General features: G+C 38.4%; 1 protein-coding gene across 1 annotated transcript in view; it reads left to right on the top strand.

The window, feature by feature from the left end:
* Positions 1-1,717: 1,717 nt before the first annotated feature.
* The window catches only part of SLC1A3 (solute carrier family 1 member 3), a 65,640-nt gene continuing 48,614 nt past the window's right edge, over positions 1,718-18,743 (top strand). The window contains exons 1-2 of the mRNA XM_026087225.1: positions 1,718-1,734; positions 3,356-3,630. Coding sequence (XP_025943010.1) covers positions 3,450-3,630 — 181 coding nt within the window. The 5' untranslated portion in view covers positions 1,718-1,734; positions 3,356-3,449. The remainder of the gene's footprint in view (positions 1,735-3,355; positions 3,631-18,743) is intronic.

Below are 18,743 nucleotides of genomic sequence, written 5' to 3'. Positions count from 1 at the left end.
ACAGCAAGCACACCACACTCCAAAGGGAAACATCAAACAAGCTGCTCACTAAAGGCCAAAGGTCTGTTCAGAGGTCAGCTCCAATCTCCAGGCAAAATGGTGAAAATATTTAAAAACTGGGCCATGAAAAATAATGGTGAGAGAGATATTTAAGCATCCCTGGTATAAGAAAATGCAGCATGTGGTGATAAAGAGGAAAAATAGCTTCTGACGTTGCAACAGAAGCTGTCAACAATTTTTCTTGCCTTTTTCCTTTTAATGAAGCAAATAAAGTAATTCAGATGTTTATTTTCATTCTTCAGTCAGATACCTAAGATCAAAATTCTGCAGTTCTCTGTCCAAATGCAAACTTACATTAATCACAAGCATGGTTGCTCTTTACTATATTTTTCTCTACATTATACATCATTATTTGAAATACAGTTAAATTAGCAAACACCTTAGCAAAACCATTACTGTGATTTTGTGGAAGTAACAGTGCTCTTAATTTTATTCCTTACCTAGTCTTAATTATTTTTATGTACTTATAACCTAAGACTATTTCTACAGATTCATAATGGCTCTTCAGGAAAAACATTAAAAGTCACATCCCCTATAAACAAGCTTCTTAAATTATACATTTAGCAAACCTTTATATAAATTTTCATTCACATTTTTCGTCCATCTTATCAGAAAATACACTTAAAAATCTCATGAAGAGGCACTGAATTACAATTATTGAATATTTTAAACTGACTTGACCAACATTTAAAATGAAAATGTTCCTCTAAAAAGTGAAGGAAGGTCTCTGGGAATTCCACTGCCTCTCCTCCCCTAACATCATTTCAATAGCACAAACTTTTAAATGTTATGAAAACTAAAGGCCGCTTATTTCGCAAAAGTGGATGTTTTACGCTTTTCCCTTTATCATGCATTCCATGCTGTTGAAAGAGGCTGAATGGAGCTTTAGTATCCAGTGAGTTTAAACTGCTAAACAGCAGGCAAGTCTCATCATGCATTTTGAGTATCTACAAGAAACATACAAAGAATTATAGCTGAATATGTTTTTTCTCCATTCTTGATAATGCTCCAGTTGCTTCTGAAAGATATGCCTGGTTCCCCACCCTGGGAAGGGGGAGCTTGCGAATAACTGACTTCAAGAATTAGAAAGTATCTGATAACCTTAGAGCATGTTTCTTTTTAGAGCAAACTAACATGCTCGCATACTTTAGTCGTTTATTTTAAAAAGCACAGGAATAGTGTTATATAAGTATGCCCAGGCTTTTCAGCTTCCCAGTCTGGAATATCGAATCAAGAGGAGCTCCAGCCTCCTCTGCTCTGTGTGTGTGCGTGTGTGTGAGATCCTGCAATTCTTCCTGGCTTCTGCTTTTGCATTTCTAATGAAGCTGAACTGACAAAGCGTGAAAGTGGTCTAAAAGGAAAAACAAAGAAAGTGCCCCCGTCCTCGGTGCGCCAAGACTAATCAATATTCCAGAAGCTCGGCTTTCCCCTCTCTTCTGATGTGTTTTTATTTTTTTCAGAGCTGGGCCAACAGTCTCCTCCCCTTTCCTTAAGTTCCAGCGATAGTAAATCGCGGTACTGCGGCCGGAGCACACGCGGACTGCCAGTGTCCTCTGCCTGCCGCCCGCTGCCCGGGGCTGCTCCGCTGGGTCTGCTGCGAAAGCCCTGCCTCCTCCTCCTCCTCCTCCTCCTCCTCCTCCGGCGGCGGCGGCGGCGGCGGCGGGGACGCGAGAGGTGAGAGCCGAGCGTCCGGGCGGGGGGGGCGGCGCGCGGTCCTCGTCCTCCCTTCGCCGCCGCCGCCGCCGCCGCCGCCGCACTCGCGCAGCGGAGCGGAGCGCGGCTCTCTGGCCGTGCCCGCGCTCCCGCCGGCTGCCGGCGCTGGTCGGAAAGGAGAGCTGAGCTGCGCCAGCGGGCTCGCGACCGGGGGACTCGCGTGCGCCAATCGTTAGCTTTTTGCAGAGTACCGAAAACTGATTGTTCTGAGCAGAATCCTTCAGGCACCCCGTGATGGTGCCTGCAGGCTAGAACACTCGCTAACTTCGACATCGAGCGCAGGCGAAGAGTGTCTTCACTCTCTGAACAAGTAAAACATACATCATTCTGCTAAAATCCGCGGAGAATATTATACTAACGTGCCAGTCTCCAAATAGGCAGTAATTCAAAAAGCAGTGATCAGCTCCCATCAACATGATGTTACAACATGGTATTTCCCCTAAAACATGCTGTTTTAAAACCCTGTGTATTTATGCTCCACATGTTTCATGAAAAAATGTGTTTAAGTACTAGATTTAGTAAAAGTAAGATGTTACAGTTGTATTGTGCATAAATGGAGATAAATTTTAACTGAAGCAGCTAGCTCTCTCCATTTATGAATTTCCAGTTTCCTCAGAAAAACATGCCTGTGTATTGATTAATGCCTCAGAAAACTGGATTCTCAGTCTGAAAAACACCTTTGTGCAGATTCCGTTATTAAATAAATTCATATCAAGCAGCCATAAAAATGTTCATTTTAAATGAAAAATAAATTAATGCCCTAATGAAGGATTTTGAATATTAACACATTTTAAAGTTGATTCAGGGTGTGATTTTTTTAAATCAGATTATATCCCCATAATTGCTCACAGGCAAAGCTAACCATTACTTTGCGACGTGAACTTGTATTGCAGTCTGAAATGACAAGCTAAGTGGGATATAACTTGTGATGTTTTACAGATGTGCTCTGAATAGTTTATACACTTCAAAGATGAATATTATCAACATAAAAGTGTCAAAGGCATATCTGCTAAAAAGTAGCTGGGGGGATAAATAAACTATTCCTGCTGTGTTTTGCCATGTGAAAAGAAGGAATTCAGCCAACGCATTCAACCATTTAGAAACATCTGAATGCAGAATGTTTTAAATGTTCCAGTTCAAGCAAAATATTTCTATCCAATGATTAATAAGACGGTGAGTTAGAATTTTTTTCAGATAACATGTGCCTGCTAAATAGATGGAAAGTAGGCCTGACAGACAGTTTGAAACATTATAGCATGTTATGCTCCTATGAATTTTACCACTTTTACCTTGTTATATCTCTGGTGCCCACAAAAAATTTACGGCTGCATTTTTTCAGCATGACAGGAAATTCAGATTAATTTCTGAAGGCACAAAACACCTATCTGAACAGTCCATATAATCTTTCTTTCAAAGAGTTCTTCTAACAATCATTGAGGTTATCTACCAAAAATGGCAATCAGAAACTTAGATATTACAAATAATAGAAGTCTTACATGAAGAATATTTGCTTCCAAGTGAACATATGGCTAATCATTCCTCTGAAATCTTACTGTGATATTTGATGTTTCTTGTCTTACAGGTTTCTCCAATACCTCCCAAGGAAAAGGCTCTCCCACTTTTCTGAAGGGATTTTGACAGAATTAAACTGTAAGGGAAAACTTTCTGCAAGATAGATGACTAAAGGTAACGGAGAAGATCCAAAAACTGGAAATAGGATGGAACGCTTTCAACAAGGAGTCCGGAAACGTACACTTTTGGCAAAAAAAAAGGTGCAGAGCATAACAAAGGATGATGTTAAAAGTTATTTACTGAGGAATGCCTTCGTGCTCTTCACCGTTGTTGCTGTGATTCTCGGTGAGTAATTTGTTCAGTAGGAATATTCTGTTCTCCAATGCATTTGACAATGACAATTTGCCTGGACAATTTGCATTACAAATGAGACCCCAAATTCTTCTGTGCTGATAAGAATGTTCTGGCTTGGAGAGTTTTGGCTTTGACAGCTGCATGTTGACGTTTTGGGAAGAGCCATTTAAATTATTCCAGTATTCCTAAGGAGAATTTTGGGAAAGCAATCAGCTGTTTTATGGATTCTTCTCTTAAAGAATCAGAAACAATAACTAAATTCAATGTTCTCAACAAAATCTTTTTCAGCAAAAAACAGCTGCAGCAAAATGCTCAGGATATAAATTTTATTTACCTAATCTATCCACAGTTAACATCTTGCAGTGACAACCAGAAGTCCTCAATTAATGAAATGAAAATTAAAAGGTTACTTATTTCTGAGCTAAATTAAATATTAGAGCATAGATCTTTTCACTTTTCCCTTGTCAAATGCAAAAGCACAAGCTTATCCTCCCTCAGTTGTTTGCGATCTTACACATGCATCTTTCAGATGCAATTAAGGCAGCAACAGAAACGCTACTTGTTTAAAGGACTGCAAGATAGCATCTGATTAGATGCCTTGTTAGGGTGTATGGAAAGGAATCCAGAACATCAAACGGCATTTAGATTTGGAATGCAGGAAAATGTTAACTTAAAATATAACTATGTATTTTGAATGCATATTAGACAGTCATCTGAGAAATACATACAATTTTTTTTACCAAAATTTGCTTTATAAAATTATGTGATCATTTTTGGTCATTTTCCTTAACTTCAGATTAACTTTCTAAATAAGACCATATGTTTTATGAAACAGTATTGCTTATAATGTGAGCAAGAACATTATGGTTTGCCCATACTATATCCATTTTTATTTTCCAATCTGTTTAAAATCTAAAACTGTGAATCCGCTCAACAAAACCCAAATGTTCACATCTACAGATAAGGGTACATGCCTTACACCTACATAGGTCCTAATGTCCATGACGAGGCTGTTCTGCATAAATTTGCATACCATCTTTCTAAATCTTTTTTAGGAATTAGAAATTTTAGGGCTTAACCATTAACATTGTTTGATACCATATCTGCAGGGTTATTTTAAATTAATTCCAGTTTTGATGTCTTTCTGGGAGAGAATGTAATAATTTACATATGGGTAAAATAAAGCATTTTGCTGCTATAACAGAAACATCATTCTCTCATATTTTATCAATAGTATTTGAATGCAAATGCTTTTCATTCCTAAATAAGAATTTGTTTGATGCAAAAAAACCCTCTACATTAGTATCGGGGTACAAAATCTGTTTTACCTACAATGTTCAGGAGAGGCAGAAAAAAATAAGCAGGTTTTGAAACACTGTCTAATTGCAAAGCAATACAGTTCTGAGATTGCCATCGGTCTAGAGCGCACAACAGCACTGAAGCACTCATGCCATTTTTTCACTGTCATCTAGCTCCAGTGTGACTCCCATCAGACTGGCGATGTGGGAACAGAAATGTAGGCAGGATAAGTGTTTCTACTGTTATTGCATGTTCCAGTTGGCTTTAGACAACTAGTGACGAACGTCCGCCCACGGCTTCACTGCCACCTGCAGCAATGGCAGAGTACCAGTAGAGCTAGAGCACGAGTTGGAGAATTGACTAAAATGTGCAGCATAGCATGAGCCAGATGCTCAAATTCTGCTCATGAACCTGGAGATGTACCTGGTGTAATAGCTAGGAAAGAATCCTCTTGTTGCTATGATGGATAGTCCAGAATTTTCTCGCATTTGTTATTTGTGGTGTAATTTTACAGTATGATTAGAACAGCAAGCTGACACTTTGTCGCTCATAAAAAGTTAAAACTTGCTTTTTTGAAAGTTTTTTTTGCTGTTGAGGAAATATTCGCAAGTAAGGAACGGTTGGCTTAAGAGTTTGGAAGACACTCAGTGGTTGAACTGCATCTGTCTAGTTTGGCAAGAACTGAAATGTTGTCATCTCTCAGTTGTTGGGTGAGCTATGGAAAATCAGATGGTGGGCTTGATCCACCTCCTAGCAGACAGTAATAAACACTGCAAAATTAACCTGCCAATTAGCACCGCTGACTGTCTCATCAGAGCTGCCTGGATGTGAATGTACATGGAAACCGAACTATACTCAGGTCAGGGTTGAATGGTTTACAAGAAATGATGCTTAATGTTGTCTGTAATCTACACAGACCAAGGATATCAGTTTCTAGGGCTGCCAGTCCAGCAATTTTCATAAGGCTAAACTCAGCAAAAGCAAAATTTAAGCTTAAAGGAGAGTAACAATGCTTCAGAAACATATCCTTCAAGCCTCTGTTGTCAAGGAACTGAGATGAAAAAGCCTATTTAATGGAGCATTTCCGACTTCTTTGCTGAGCAGGATTGATGCTGGTAGAGGTTAAGTGGATAGGATCATATGTCTTAGCCCTGTTTCAGGACTGTCGCTTACAATAAGCACTTGAGCTTGTCAGATGAGTTGTGTCTGTGGAGGCACGCACTTTGTTATGAAGTGGGTATCTGCAACATGCATTTGTTTGCTTTGTGTACTTATATTTTGTAGACAGCAGAGATTTTCTGGCATTCGCATGATAAGAAGAAATATAACTGTTTATCCTAACTTCTGCTGTTACTGATGAAAACTGAAATCACTAGCTGCTACAATACAAAAATAATAAAGCTTTCAAAATCTAATTATGAAGGTACCTGAAATTACAACTAAAGGACAAGAATTATGTACATACTATTCTCTATTTTCTAAAAACCTCAGGAAAGAGCCTTCTGACTTCATGTTTTGCTTAGGTAGGGTCGGTCTAGCATATCATCATCATTATTATTGTTGTTGTTCTTCTTAGTGAAATTTAAACTGCTTTCAAGCCCTTTGAGAAACTTTGAGAAAAACACGGTCAGCAAAGTGAGTTATGATGAAGTTTTTCAGATTCTGCTTGCACACCTAGAAATACGAGATTAGGTTTTTACAGTGGATCTTGGCAATAGCCAGTAGCCCAGAACTGCGTGAGACAGATTCGGGAAGCCGACTGTTGGCAAGTTTCGAACATCAGAACGACCAGCAGCAGTTCAAGGAAGGCGAGCAGGTCTTGATGGCTCACGGGAAGTCTGCAGCAAGTCTTACAAACTTCGAAGTGTTAGTCAAATTAATAGCATCATCTCAGTGGCTGCCCTCTCTCCTACGCTACTTAGTTTCACTGTCCTGCCTCCAAAATGCCTGCTTTTCAGAGACCCTTCCATCAGCAGGCTCTCTTGATTCCCTGCTACCAATGTCCCATTTTCCAAAAATGCCATAGAAGTCCAGACTTTACTCTGGCAGGATTTCTAAATGCCACAGAAAGTCCTGTGGATTCTGACACTTGCACTGAAGGAAAGATCAAGACACAGAGAGCTCACGAGAAGCCAAAATCAAATGCTGTAGTTGTCCACTGGGACATTCGAGGGGACAGAGATGGGTCCAGGTCTGGGAGCCGGTTCTGATTTCTTGCTGCCTGTCCACCTAATGGAGCGCAGGGCTGCCTGCGTCATGGAAGCCAGTCCTCAGTACTTGCTGGCAATCTCACAATAGATGTGAAATTTAGATAGGCCCATACAGCTATTCCAGAACAGCTGCACAAGCCACATGTAGGATTTTAAAACTTTTTAGCATCCTTAAAGAAACAAGTTAAAAATATAGGAAAAAGACAGGAGAGATGATGGACGTTACCAATGTCCCTATGTCCCTGAAACAGCAAACAGTTAAATAAAGCCTGTAAATGATCCTTCATACTACACAAGGCAAAAAACCCTACGTGACCTGAACAGTGAAAAGCTGTGCAGAGTAGCAGATTCTCCTATCTCAACACACTACTTGTCTGAACAGTAATTTAAAATGAGTCCTAAGAGATACAAGTGTCTGATATATGGGTAGACAGAACCCCTGGATAGCACCCACAAAAAAAAGATAGCCTCTTGTGTGTTGAAACCGATCTTTTCTGCTACGGGCAGATCCTCTGTATCCACTGAAGACTGAGAATGACAGACGCAGAGAAGGGTATCTGACCCCGTTACACACTGACTATGAACATGGTGACAGTGCTTAAGGCAACCTTGGTAAAATTTGCATGAGAACAAAACAAAGATCCATCATCATAGGAGAAAAAGCTATGGGAGGTGAGTCCTAGGTGAGAGAACGTGGTAAAGCATAACGACAGAAATCTGGTATCAGACAAAAGGTTAAGAAATCTACAAGAAAATCGAGATAGTTTAGGGACTGCTAGGGAGAAATTAATTCCATTTATGCTGAACTCAGAAGCTGTCTTTGTCCCTATGCTCTCCTAAAGAACCTGCCCAGCACAAATGCTCTTTCTCACTGGTTGAAATCTTCCTAGCAATACCTTGAGAACACTGCTAAGCAAAACCTTAATTCTGTTTGAAGTTAAGAAATATTTATAATTTGGGGAAAAAATGTAAAAAGACACTGTGAGGTCCCTAAAAAAGAGTAACTATTAAAAATTCAAAAGTGATGATCCCTTTTAAAAAGGAGAAGAAGTACAGAAATAGTCAAAGAACTTTAATTCTGCTATTAAGTAGCCAGTAATAAGAAACTCAGACTGTGAAATATGAATAGTACACTAGTTTAGCAGTTACTTGCAAAATAAAATTATTATGTTAACTTATTACCATAAGCTTAATTTCTTATTGTACACTCCAGTGTTACTGAAATGAAATAACACTGGTCCTTGGACTGCCATGCATGGCATAGAGTAACAACACACTCGGCTGCTTGGTGAATCACAACTGTACCTCTTGGGGACAGTAACTATGCAGATATTAGAAAAGGTGCAAAACACCCTAAAAATGTAACTTTACTGCTTTTTTATTTGTCTTATTTGTTAAATGGTCAAATCAGTGCACTTGCACAGTGGTGCTGAAGAGCACCATTTCTGAGCTGTCGTAAAACAATCCAGAGAAACGTTCACTGCGCTCTTCATACGGATGGTGCAAACGCGGTACCCAAACAAAGCTTGGTGGGCTTCTCAGTACTCTCTAGCAGTTCAGTTTAAAGTGATTCAGTTAAACTGATTTATGTAAATCAACTTCTTACGAAGCAGATTTGAAGGCTACGCTGGGTGGAACGCAGGATGTTAGTAACGTGAGACAGTTAGGATGTTTACGTGATTCCTAAGAGATTTTACTGAGAAATTTCCCTGCAATGGGAGTAGAATATGGCAATCACGCTATCAAAAGATATGTTAAAACAGAGACAGTGTTCAGCTTAAAAACTGTCAAGACGCAATTTTGCGTTTGTACAACCGTCAGATGGGACTAAAAAGACATTTTAGCAGCAAATGAATTGGTGCTAGAGGTTTGCCAGTTCTCTCCACTTTCAAGTATGTGTGCACGGCAGTCACTATGGTGACTGCAAAGCAGTACAAAATCATAAGCAAGGTGCCAATAACTTGTATGCTGAGTAAATGTTTAACATGGTTGTATTCTTATTGGTACCCTCGCTATTGTAAAGCGAGAATGAGCGAGAATGTCTTCTTCGAGTTGGGCACATTGAAGGTGTAGCCCAAGAAAGCATGTTCAGTCATTTATGAATTCCTGAAACTTTCATTGGTCTGGCTTAAATTTCTCATGTAATTTCTTGAAATAAGCAGGTATCTAAAAGTTTCCAGGGATTTTATGATATCAAAGAAAAAACAGTTTTAAAAAATATTTATCTTTTTAGGTGAATTGAGACAGTGTATTTGAAAATGTATATAAAGAAAGTTAGTATTAAAGGTAAATAAAGAAATTCAGTGTTCTGGCTTTTAATAAGGCTGCTAAAAATAAGATATAAGTGAAGGTATTCTGGTACTTTGTACTGTAGCACTACCTTTTAGATCAGGATAAATAGCAGCTGGGAGATATTAATTTTTTTTTTCATTCATCATTAAAAAAAAGTCTGATGTTCTGGAATCAGCAACTGTGCATAAAATAATCTATGCAGTCAATTTAGTGGTGTATATCCTCTATCTGTTCTCCCAGTTACTTTAATTTACTGCGAATTACACTCAATTTTTGTATTTCATTCAGTTTCAGGTTAGAACTCAACATCTTTGATATTTAGCATCTTTTCTCAAATATTTGTTGCCCAGCTTAATACAGCCCAGTTCAACCTGGAGCTTTGGAGCAACAAGGAAATGCAAATGGTAAATAGAAAAATAGTAAGGAGCTAAGGGATTTCTTCTTCATGAACTAACTTCTCTAAATTAATTGTTCACACAATATACTATGATACGTACAATGCATATTAGAAAACAACTAGGCTTCTGACCAAAGAGTTTTGAATTAGATCATTGACACAACAAAAATAATAGAGTGTACAGACTAGGGAAGACACTATGGGAAATAGGGAAAGACCAAATAAGGAGCAAATAGAAATTATTCCACAAAAATTTTAAAAAGAAAGAGCTGGATTACTCCATTTATTACATCAAGCCTACAAACTTGAAATTGCACTGACACTGTTTGGACTTTCAATCAACATGATGAAACAATGGAGTAGATAAGTTTTTAAAAGCCATGCAAAGGTTTATTTTGAAGACATTTTTTATAAGGCATTTTTTAACAAAAGAAGAAAATAATGGGTCTAGTGAGCTGTACAACAGTGAAAAGGAAAACAGTTAGAAGCAAGAAGGAAGGCAAAGAAAATCAGAAGGAAAACAAAAGAATCAGAAGGGTAACAAAGGGTTACTGTTAGCCATGTTCTGTAGCTGCCCTCCCATGTCCTTTCTCTTAGCAGTAGTTACACTCACCTTTTGAATCTTGGCCAATTTCATAAATGGATGAAACACAGTGTTTTTCCCATGCATTTTCTTGCTTGAAATTTGACATGTCTACGTATTTTCTATTGGCACGGGTAGAAGATCATAAATGAAAATCAGCTTGATAGTTATACCCTATGTGCTTGGTTTCCACCATTTACTGTAACTTGGCATAACTGAAAATTAATTTATTGAAGAAAGGTCTGTTAAAGATGGGGTTTAAGTATTAAGCACCATTTATACAGAAACATAAACTGCTCATTTAAATTGGTTTAAGTAAATGCTCTGTTTTTACCATTCACAAGGACTGAATTAAAAAAAGACTGTCTTTGTATGAATATAGCAGGACCAGTAATCAGGGAATTCTTGGGAGTAGTGACTGAAGGCAGCTGATAAATAAGACTACTGTATACATTTTGATGTCTTTTAAAATCATTTTGACTTGGGAATACATATATTAAACAAGGACCTACAATCTAGTCCTTCAAGGCCTAAAATGTAAGCAACAGAGTCTGCATACAGAATCCAAATCTCAAGGCTAGGCGTTTTTACAATGCATGGGTAAGAGCTAGGAAACTCAAAAGGGTGACCCCAGAAGTTTACGAGCTAAATGTGTAACTGCCTAAAACTTGCCAGGAGAAAAAAAATTAAGCAGGATTACATTCCTACTCCCACTCCTTTCTGAGTGAGTCAGGACCATGCCAGCTATTTGCCCTCAACCAAGATCCAGAGGCCCAGAGCCCTCACTTTAGGAACGGTGTCACCAGCTCTTGAGGAACTGACTCACCCTTTTCCTTCCGAAAGGCATGGAAGTCACAGGAGGATGCAATTCCACTGCTGCTTTCAAAGTTGTGTCATTGTGCAGAAGGAAATGCAGGGCTTACTGTAAGGGCAGATATTGACACCAGAAGAGCGAAACACAGCATGATGTTTTAACCTAATGGCTAAAACATTCGTCCACAACAGGGAATCCAAGGTTAGCAAGAAAAGGAACACAGGGTGTCCCACATCCACTTGAGTGTGTGTGTGTGTGTGTGTGTGTGAGAGAGAGAGAGAGAGAGAGAGAGAGAGAGAGAGAAACCTGCTTAGTTTCTGGATCCCTGGGACTTTGACTGGAATTAGGAAGACAGACGTTTAGGTCACAGCAATTCTGGGAAAAAACATGAGCAAAACTGTGAGAAGTGAGGAGTCTTTCAAAGCAAATGAACAAGCACCCATTATTTTTATGGATTTCCAGAACTAAGTTGTTTACCTAGAGAAACTTTCAGGGTCACAAATTTGGGCTTAAGCACTTACTGTATATTTAAGTATTGTTCCTGGTGCCAGTGTCCCTTTGCCACTTTTGTAACCTTTAAGATAGGGCAGTTTGGCCATTTTGAATAATGCCTAACAGTGAGGAGAGAGGTATCATAACCTATATGGAAAGTACATCTTAATTAATCCTCTGTGGTACAACATTTCAGAAACACAGACCACCCACTTTAACCTTCAAATGACTTAACTCTTAAGAAGTTAGGCACTGAAAAGGCATACTTGAGGCCTCTTTTTAATCAGCTAAAATAAAACACTTTGAAATTCATGTGTTGAAAGGGGCTGTTAACCAGTAAACTGAACAGACAGATGGTTCTAGTTGTGGATAGTTTCATCAAAGCCATATTAAGGTTTTTAGAGATGAAGTGGCTCAACTAACAAAATCAGCCACATCAACAAAGAGCTAGGGATTGAAAGTATACAAGCTATCTTTCCAAAAAAATGATAACAGGATTCCATGAATTAGTCAGCAACCTGCATTCCTTATCAAAAGAATTCACTGAATGACAAGTTAAACATAAATGAAGAATTACAGTAATACTTAAACCTGATATGGCAACAGTCTTATCTATTCTACAATAGGAAATCCTTCCTTTCAGTCTATTCAGGTTGTATGTGTCAGCAAAATACTGGATAAAAATAGGCCTTTAAAATCTTTTAAAGATTTAAAAGATAACTCATAACTCAAAGATAACTCATGTCTGCCATGAGGCAAACACCTCAGTTACAGATTTAGCCTATCAACACTGAACTATATTAACAGGGGGGGTTGTGGGAATGAACCTCTAGCTCCCGAGAGATACGAATGCAAAATTTCAATGTCCCACAAGTTATGGTGTAATACTGCACATCTAGGAAGCCAGGCCTACAATGAACTGCTTTGGTAACATATGGCTAAGGTGGAATTAAGAAAACAAATATAGGCAACTAGCAAGGTCTAACCTCAGGCTGTCTCTTAAACTACACCAGAAATTCTTCAGAGTCAAGCTCTGTTTTCTGGGTATGTTTGCACAAAGTTCTTGACACTAAGGGACCTCAGTCTCCTTGACTGTGACTCCTGATCATTACTATACTGTAAAAAAGACAATAATAAAGCTGGGCAGCTGAAACTGTTGTACAGTAAAAGAGAATTCAGTGCTGTTAAGGATTATGACAGCTTCCAGCTGAAGAAAAACAGGCAAGAAAGAAATGCAAAGGCAATAAAAGAACTATGTAAACTTTAAAAGAGAGCAGCTTTTTTATGTGTTAGGAACTATCCTTTATGTGAATAAAAGCATGAACACTTCAAGACAGTGAAGCAGCAAAGTAAACCCAGACAGGAAAAAATAATTATTATAATAATTTTGTAAATCACTGAGTAGCACCTTAATTATAAATAATGCTTCACAAAATGTTATCTGAGATATATTGTGTATGTCTGATCTTTCATATGCATAGTAAGGGAGAATTCCTGAATTTTGATGGAACTATTTGTGATTTTTTGCATCAGATTTTTTTTTTCCTGTGGCTCAGAGACTAATAAAAATGGTTAGACTAGGAGTAGTTTGTGTTTCAATAAAGCTTTCATTTGGTGATGAAATCAGGCATAATCTCCCTATTTCATACAGAACAGGCTGCTTCAGTACCAGAAGTGAAAGCTCTTCTTCATTCCAAATCCTGCACATAAGCCCTGCAATTACTTGTCTTATAAATTACAATAAAAGAGAAATCAAAGATGAGAAATAAATACAAAGACAGTTCAAGGAAGACAGGAAAAAAATTAAGAAAAAATTTGGAGAGTAACAGAAAAGCCTAAGTTGGACAGGGAGAGAAAGATATTCTGAACATGTTATCATAAAACAAGAAAATTACCTCTTAATTGGGGAAAAAGGGCAAGTGAGCCAAATAACTCATGGGAGAAGGGAGAGAACGTAAGAGGGTGACCCAGGAGCCAAAAACTAGCAAAGGGCAGACTACCGTGATTTTTTAAAATCTTTCTAACTGCACTCAAATAACCCCAGATTTGGTATACAAGGATAATGGTATAGGCAGTACCTCATAAAACACTAATTATGCTCATTCCTTAGTTACACCAGTTCTTTCTTACAGCTTCAAACTCCCCATTCCCCTCACATACCTTCTACTTACAAAATCCAAGAAGAGACTGGTGTGTCTGCAACTAAGCACAATGCGCAAGTGCCCAGCCATAGTAAAGAAAGGCACTTCAGGAGTTCAGGCACCACCAGAATTAGGCAGCATGAGGCAGGGGGTTTTAGTGACTTAATTTTGAGCTGCCAATTAAGTACCTCCATACCTATGTTAAGCTGTAAATCCCCATAAAATACGTGAAAATGACAAAAATACCTCTTGATCACAAAAACTGTAACTAAATAATGAAATTAGAGGTCAGGTGTGATTTTCTTCTGGAAGGTAATAGGTCTCACTGGAAGAAGTACATTTTTGTTAACTCAAACCACAACCTCTTGTGCAGAGGAGTGTCAGGGTCAGGAGGCAGGTGCTTCTCAGGCGCACAGTGACTGCAGCACTGGGACTCAGTTTCTCCTCTGTACAGCTGGAGCACCATGGCCCTCTCGTGCTCCCTGAGCAAGAGTGACACAATGACTTCTCCCCTTCCGATGCCGGGAACAACTTTTGACACCGACCTTTCGATGTAAAATCTGCTTTTCCGTTTTGTTTTTTGTTTTAAACACAGCCTTAAAATTCTGTCCAGGTGGAATTTGAAGATCTTATGCCAGCTGGTCTTCCATGGACCTTCCATAGCTGAGTCGAGGCAGGATTTCCAGCTAGATTACTGGATGTCTGGAAATCTCAGAGAGCCTCAGGGTGCATGTGTGCAGGCACAATAACTCTGTAGCATGTGAGCAATGACTTCAGCGCTCCCAGGAAGTGTCAGGCCTACCACAAATCAACACATGCCTACCAGGACCACCATGGCTAGTCTCTTTGTGTGCAGTAAGCATAGTGCATTCTGAATAAATACATTTGTGTTTTATGCACAAACCAGGTAGTCCATTCTTCCCAATAGAAATAAGTCAACAAGAAGTTATAAGGTATCACTTTGCTGCTAGCACTCTCCCAGATCACGATACTATCTCATATCACAAGCTTTTGGATCCCAATCATGTTAAGGATATTTGGCTCTTTTACAGGATTTCTTCCCTGATTCCCCTGAGGATCTCTCTCCAGCAAAGGAGAGGTGGGCTATCTGTGTCCACATTAACCCATGTTCTGTTTCAACATAGCCACATATATAGTCGTATGAGAGCTACTTGGATCGCACCTCCTTAAGCTCTCTACTGCAGGGGTTTCATCAAGTTAAAACTGAAGGAACATATCACACAAGAATAAACAGGTGTAGAGGTGAGAGTCTGTGCTAGGTCCCTATCAGATGAGTTCTGCAAAGAAAAATCAACTAGTGTATTAGGCCAATTGGTACTTGGTCTTTTTCAGGGCTGAAACAGAGCAGAAAGTTCAGGTTGAAAACAATTGCTCTAAATTCAGCCTCAGAAGAAGAGAATTAAAGTAATTTTAAACCACCTGTCTATTAGCTCCAATTCTGGATTGCTGTAGATGAGGAAGACTAACTGATAAGATTGCTTAAGGGTATGTTTCCATGATGGATTAAGCCAGATTACATTCTGCCCCTGACCCTGGCTGCATATTTCCAACCACAATTGTTTGCCTCCTCCCTCTCCATTGCAGCAGCACTGACATCATCCAACACAGCACTACACCTGGCCAGGGAACTAAACTGGCAGAAGAATAACCCAGTAAAAACCAGTTTCCTTCTGGTTTAGTTCCCAAATGAGTTCGGCTCAGTATTTGACAAGTGCAAGTGCATTGTAGAAGAAAAAAACTTAGATCAGCTTGAATTGCAGCCCTTTCCTGGCTATAGCAGCTTTGTGCTGGCTCCCCACAGCATCACCTGTCTGCGTGATGCCACCTATGCCCTTCCTTAGGTTACTACCTACCTCAAGACTGGCAAAGAACAGCTTGTAATTGTCTCTCCCCTGCACCAAGGGAATCTTCCCTTTTTTGTAATCAAGACTCATAGAGTGCTTTTTAAGTTGTCCTACCAAATTTACTTTGTGTGAAGGAGGTGGAAAGAGGATCATAATCTTACCCCTTTAGCATAAAGAAGGTCAAAGAGATGTAAGAAGGCAGCACTGATGACTGCAAAACGGAAGAAGTTTAATGATTATTATTAAATCAGTAAAAAAGTAGCTGTAGTTGCACTACTAAGCAATAATTAGCATAATAAGAGTTCATGTTTAATATAAAATTAGTGAAACTAGCAAAGAATCACTAAAAAAGACTGCTGCAGGATTTAGGTATTTAGTATTTAGGTTAGGTACCTAGTATTTAGGTTCATCAAAATGGCACCAAGGAAGCATACCTCCCTGCCAATGTAATGAAAATGGAAAACAAGGAAGGAGCAGGTATCATATAAGAGAGGAGAAAAAAGGGTCAATATAAAAATATTCAAAAATATGAAGAACCCTATCAAAAGCATGCAAGTGAACTGGGGTGTCAGCAGTTCTAGTGGTGGGTTATGGAAGATTAAGGAGGACTGATTTTGTCAGCAATTTAAATTATTTCTTACCAATAGAGAAGTTATTTACCTGTTCTTTGCAAGAAAATACAGCTGAGGCCTTTTCTGAAACTGGTTGTTAGAAGAAAAGGTGTCAGAATGAAATGGTAAATGAGGCAGAAACAAATGAACCAAAGAACAAAAGCATTCATTCGAGAGCTCTGCAGGAACGTAAGAAGGAAATGGTTGTGCAGCTAACAAAAATATACAATGTCCTATTAAACTGTAGTAGCCTGCTTCTCTTATTGGCTCTAGCCCAATTTCTGTTATGGAACGAAATGTTATTTGCTTGTCGGTTACAAGGTTTTCTGAAGGATCATTAATAAAAACTATTATTTTAGTGCAGCATTTTACCTAGTTTAAGGTAAGCCTTTCCAGTGAGTATGAAGTTTTCTATTTCCTACTGGAAAGCAATAAATGAGTGTACCTCATTTATTAACAGAAAGGATATTGATACGGACCTTCTTTAACAGTGTTTGAGATTTACTAGTAAAAAGCTAAAGTGCTATTTAACTGTTCTTGGTGTGTTCTGTTTGAATTGGCAAGCACTAATACGGAAAGCACAGCTCTTGCACTATGTCATTAATATGCCACCTAGTAATTACTTCTTGAAATATACCTGAGTGATTCTTGATCAGTTAAAAAGTAAAACTGCTAGATTTTGCACATTCTGCATGAAAACATAGTATAGAGCATAGACATTTAAAAATATATAAACTCCAAATAATGTTATGATCTTTTATTTCCTGTGTGTTTCTGAAATAAGGTAGAGAACAGAAGTCCATAAGGATTCATTTTAAAAACTCAGAATTCACTGAATTCACTGAGAATTTAACAAAACTGTTGTTATTGTTCACTTAAAACATCACAACTGTCCTTAGGAGCTTCTGTATTCTCTTTAAAATATCAGTTATTTCGAAGTAGGGAAAAAAACTATCCTCCTCTCTTTTTTAAATTTGCATACTTACAAGAATTAAATATAAAGATTTAATAAAGAGAGGAGGATAGATTTAAATTTCCCTAAGGTTCTTGAATGAACCCTTAGATCTGGGTAGAGCCCCGTCTCTCATCTTCTAATCATGTGGAGTTTTAAACTCATGTGTGGGTGTGCAGCTTTTATCTATCTCATCTCTCTGTCACACAACACAAAGAATCGTGTGAAACAGTTCCCTACCATTGTGAGACCAAAGGCATTTTGTTATACAGTTAAGAAGCTCTTTATTTGCTCCATGGGGGATTTTAAAATTCATTTTCAAATTCAATTTAGAAAATTATATAACCTGATAATACTCTAGTAAAATACTACAACAAATTTTGTAAAGACCACAGACAAAAACGAAAAAGCATCTCCATAATTAAACTATTCCTAAAAGTTGAATAGTTTAAAAGTATTAATTTTTGTCTTGCTGCTTCAGAACCTGATTATAATATTCAATTCTTCACACTTTGATGTTAATCCATTTAATAAATTTGGTATAGAAGGTTATGTTTCTTAGCAATTACAGGTGTACACGCAGTTTTAAAAGCTTGATAAGAAAACTATCTTTCCCTTTCTGGTACTGCAGCACCTAGAATTGAAAACCCTATTCACCAAAGTCTTCGTGTCCTGGGAATAAGCAATCCCAAATCACACCTGCCATTTTTACCTTTTCCATCCCATCTGCACCACTGTCAGCATTATTCTTCCCTTCCGCAACTTTAAAGTTTTAAATCCTCTCTTCACTGTAATCATCTGAACTGAATTTCATTTTGAACACCAACATTGGTATAAAAATGCCATAAAACAATTTAGTTCCAGGATTGTTCTGTATTTTGGGGAGGGAAATTTCCAGTCTTTCCTCCGTTCATTGCTTCCTTTCTACATTTTCACCTGTCATCTTCTTCCATAACGTGTTCCAAAGGAAACAAAGCAAAGCAGCTATCTCCAGCACCGTACAGCAGCTAGGTGCTTTCTCACAGGTGGTCCCTGGAGAACCCAAAGCCATAGTCCCCTTCACTGACTGAGGTTAATGCTGTAACTCAGGCTCCTGTCTCTAACACTGGCCAGTAACTCATTCTTATGAAAATAATTTAACAAGAACGACTATCCTTCCTCCAATATGCCTTCTAAATTACTGATCGCTAAAAGAAGGGAAACTTTTTGAGTTAAGGGTTGTATATAGATTGTCATGGCTTAACAGCTCCCACAGATCTATCCTGCATGAACCTAATCCCTTTTGGACCAATGCATTTTTTATACAATTTAATTCTACATTGTGGAAAAAAAAATGCTGTCTTGTCTTAAAACTTGCTTAGATAAGTTTGTTGGGAGCATTAGCTGCCTCCGCATTCTTGTGTTGTGAAAAATAACAAACTATCATGCAATGATAATTGCAAAAATAG

Source organism: Apteryx rowi, unplaced genomic scaffold, assembly GCF_003343035.1.
Source record: "Apteryx rowi isolate R43461 unplaced genomic scaffold, aptRow1 scaffold_71, whole genome shotgun sequence".
In the NCBI taxonomy this organism is placed as follows: Eukaryota; Metazoa; Chordata; class Aves; order Apterygiformes; family Apterygidae; genus Apteryx; species Apteryx rowi.
The sequence above is the reverse complement of the archived record's forward strand: the minus strand, read 5'-3'. Positions and strand labels throughout refer to the sequence as shown.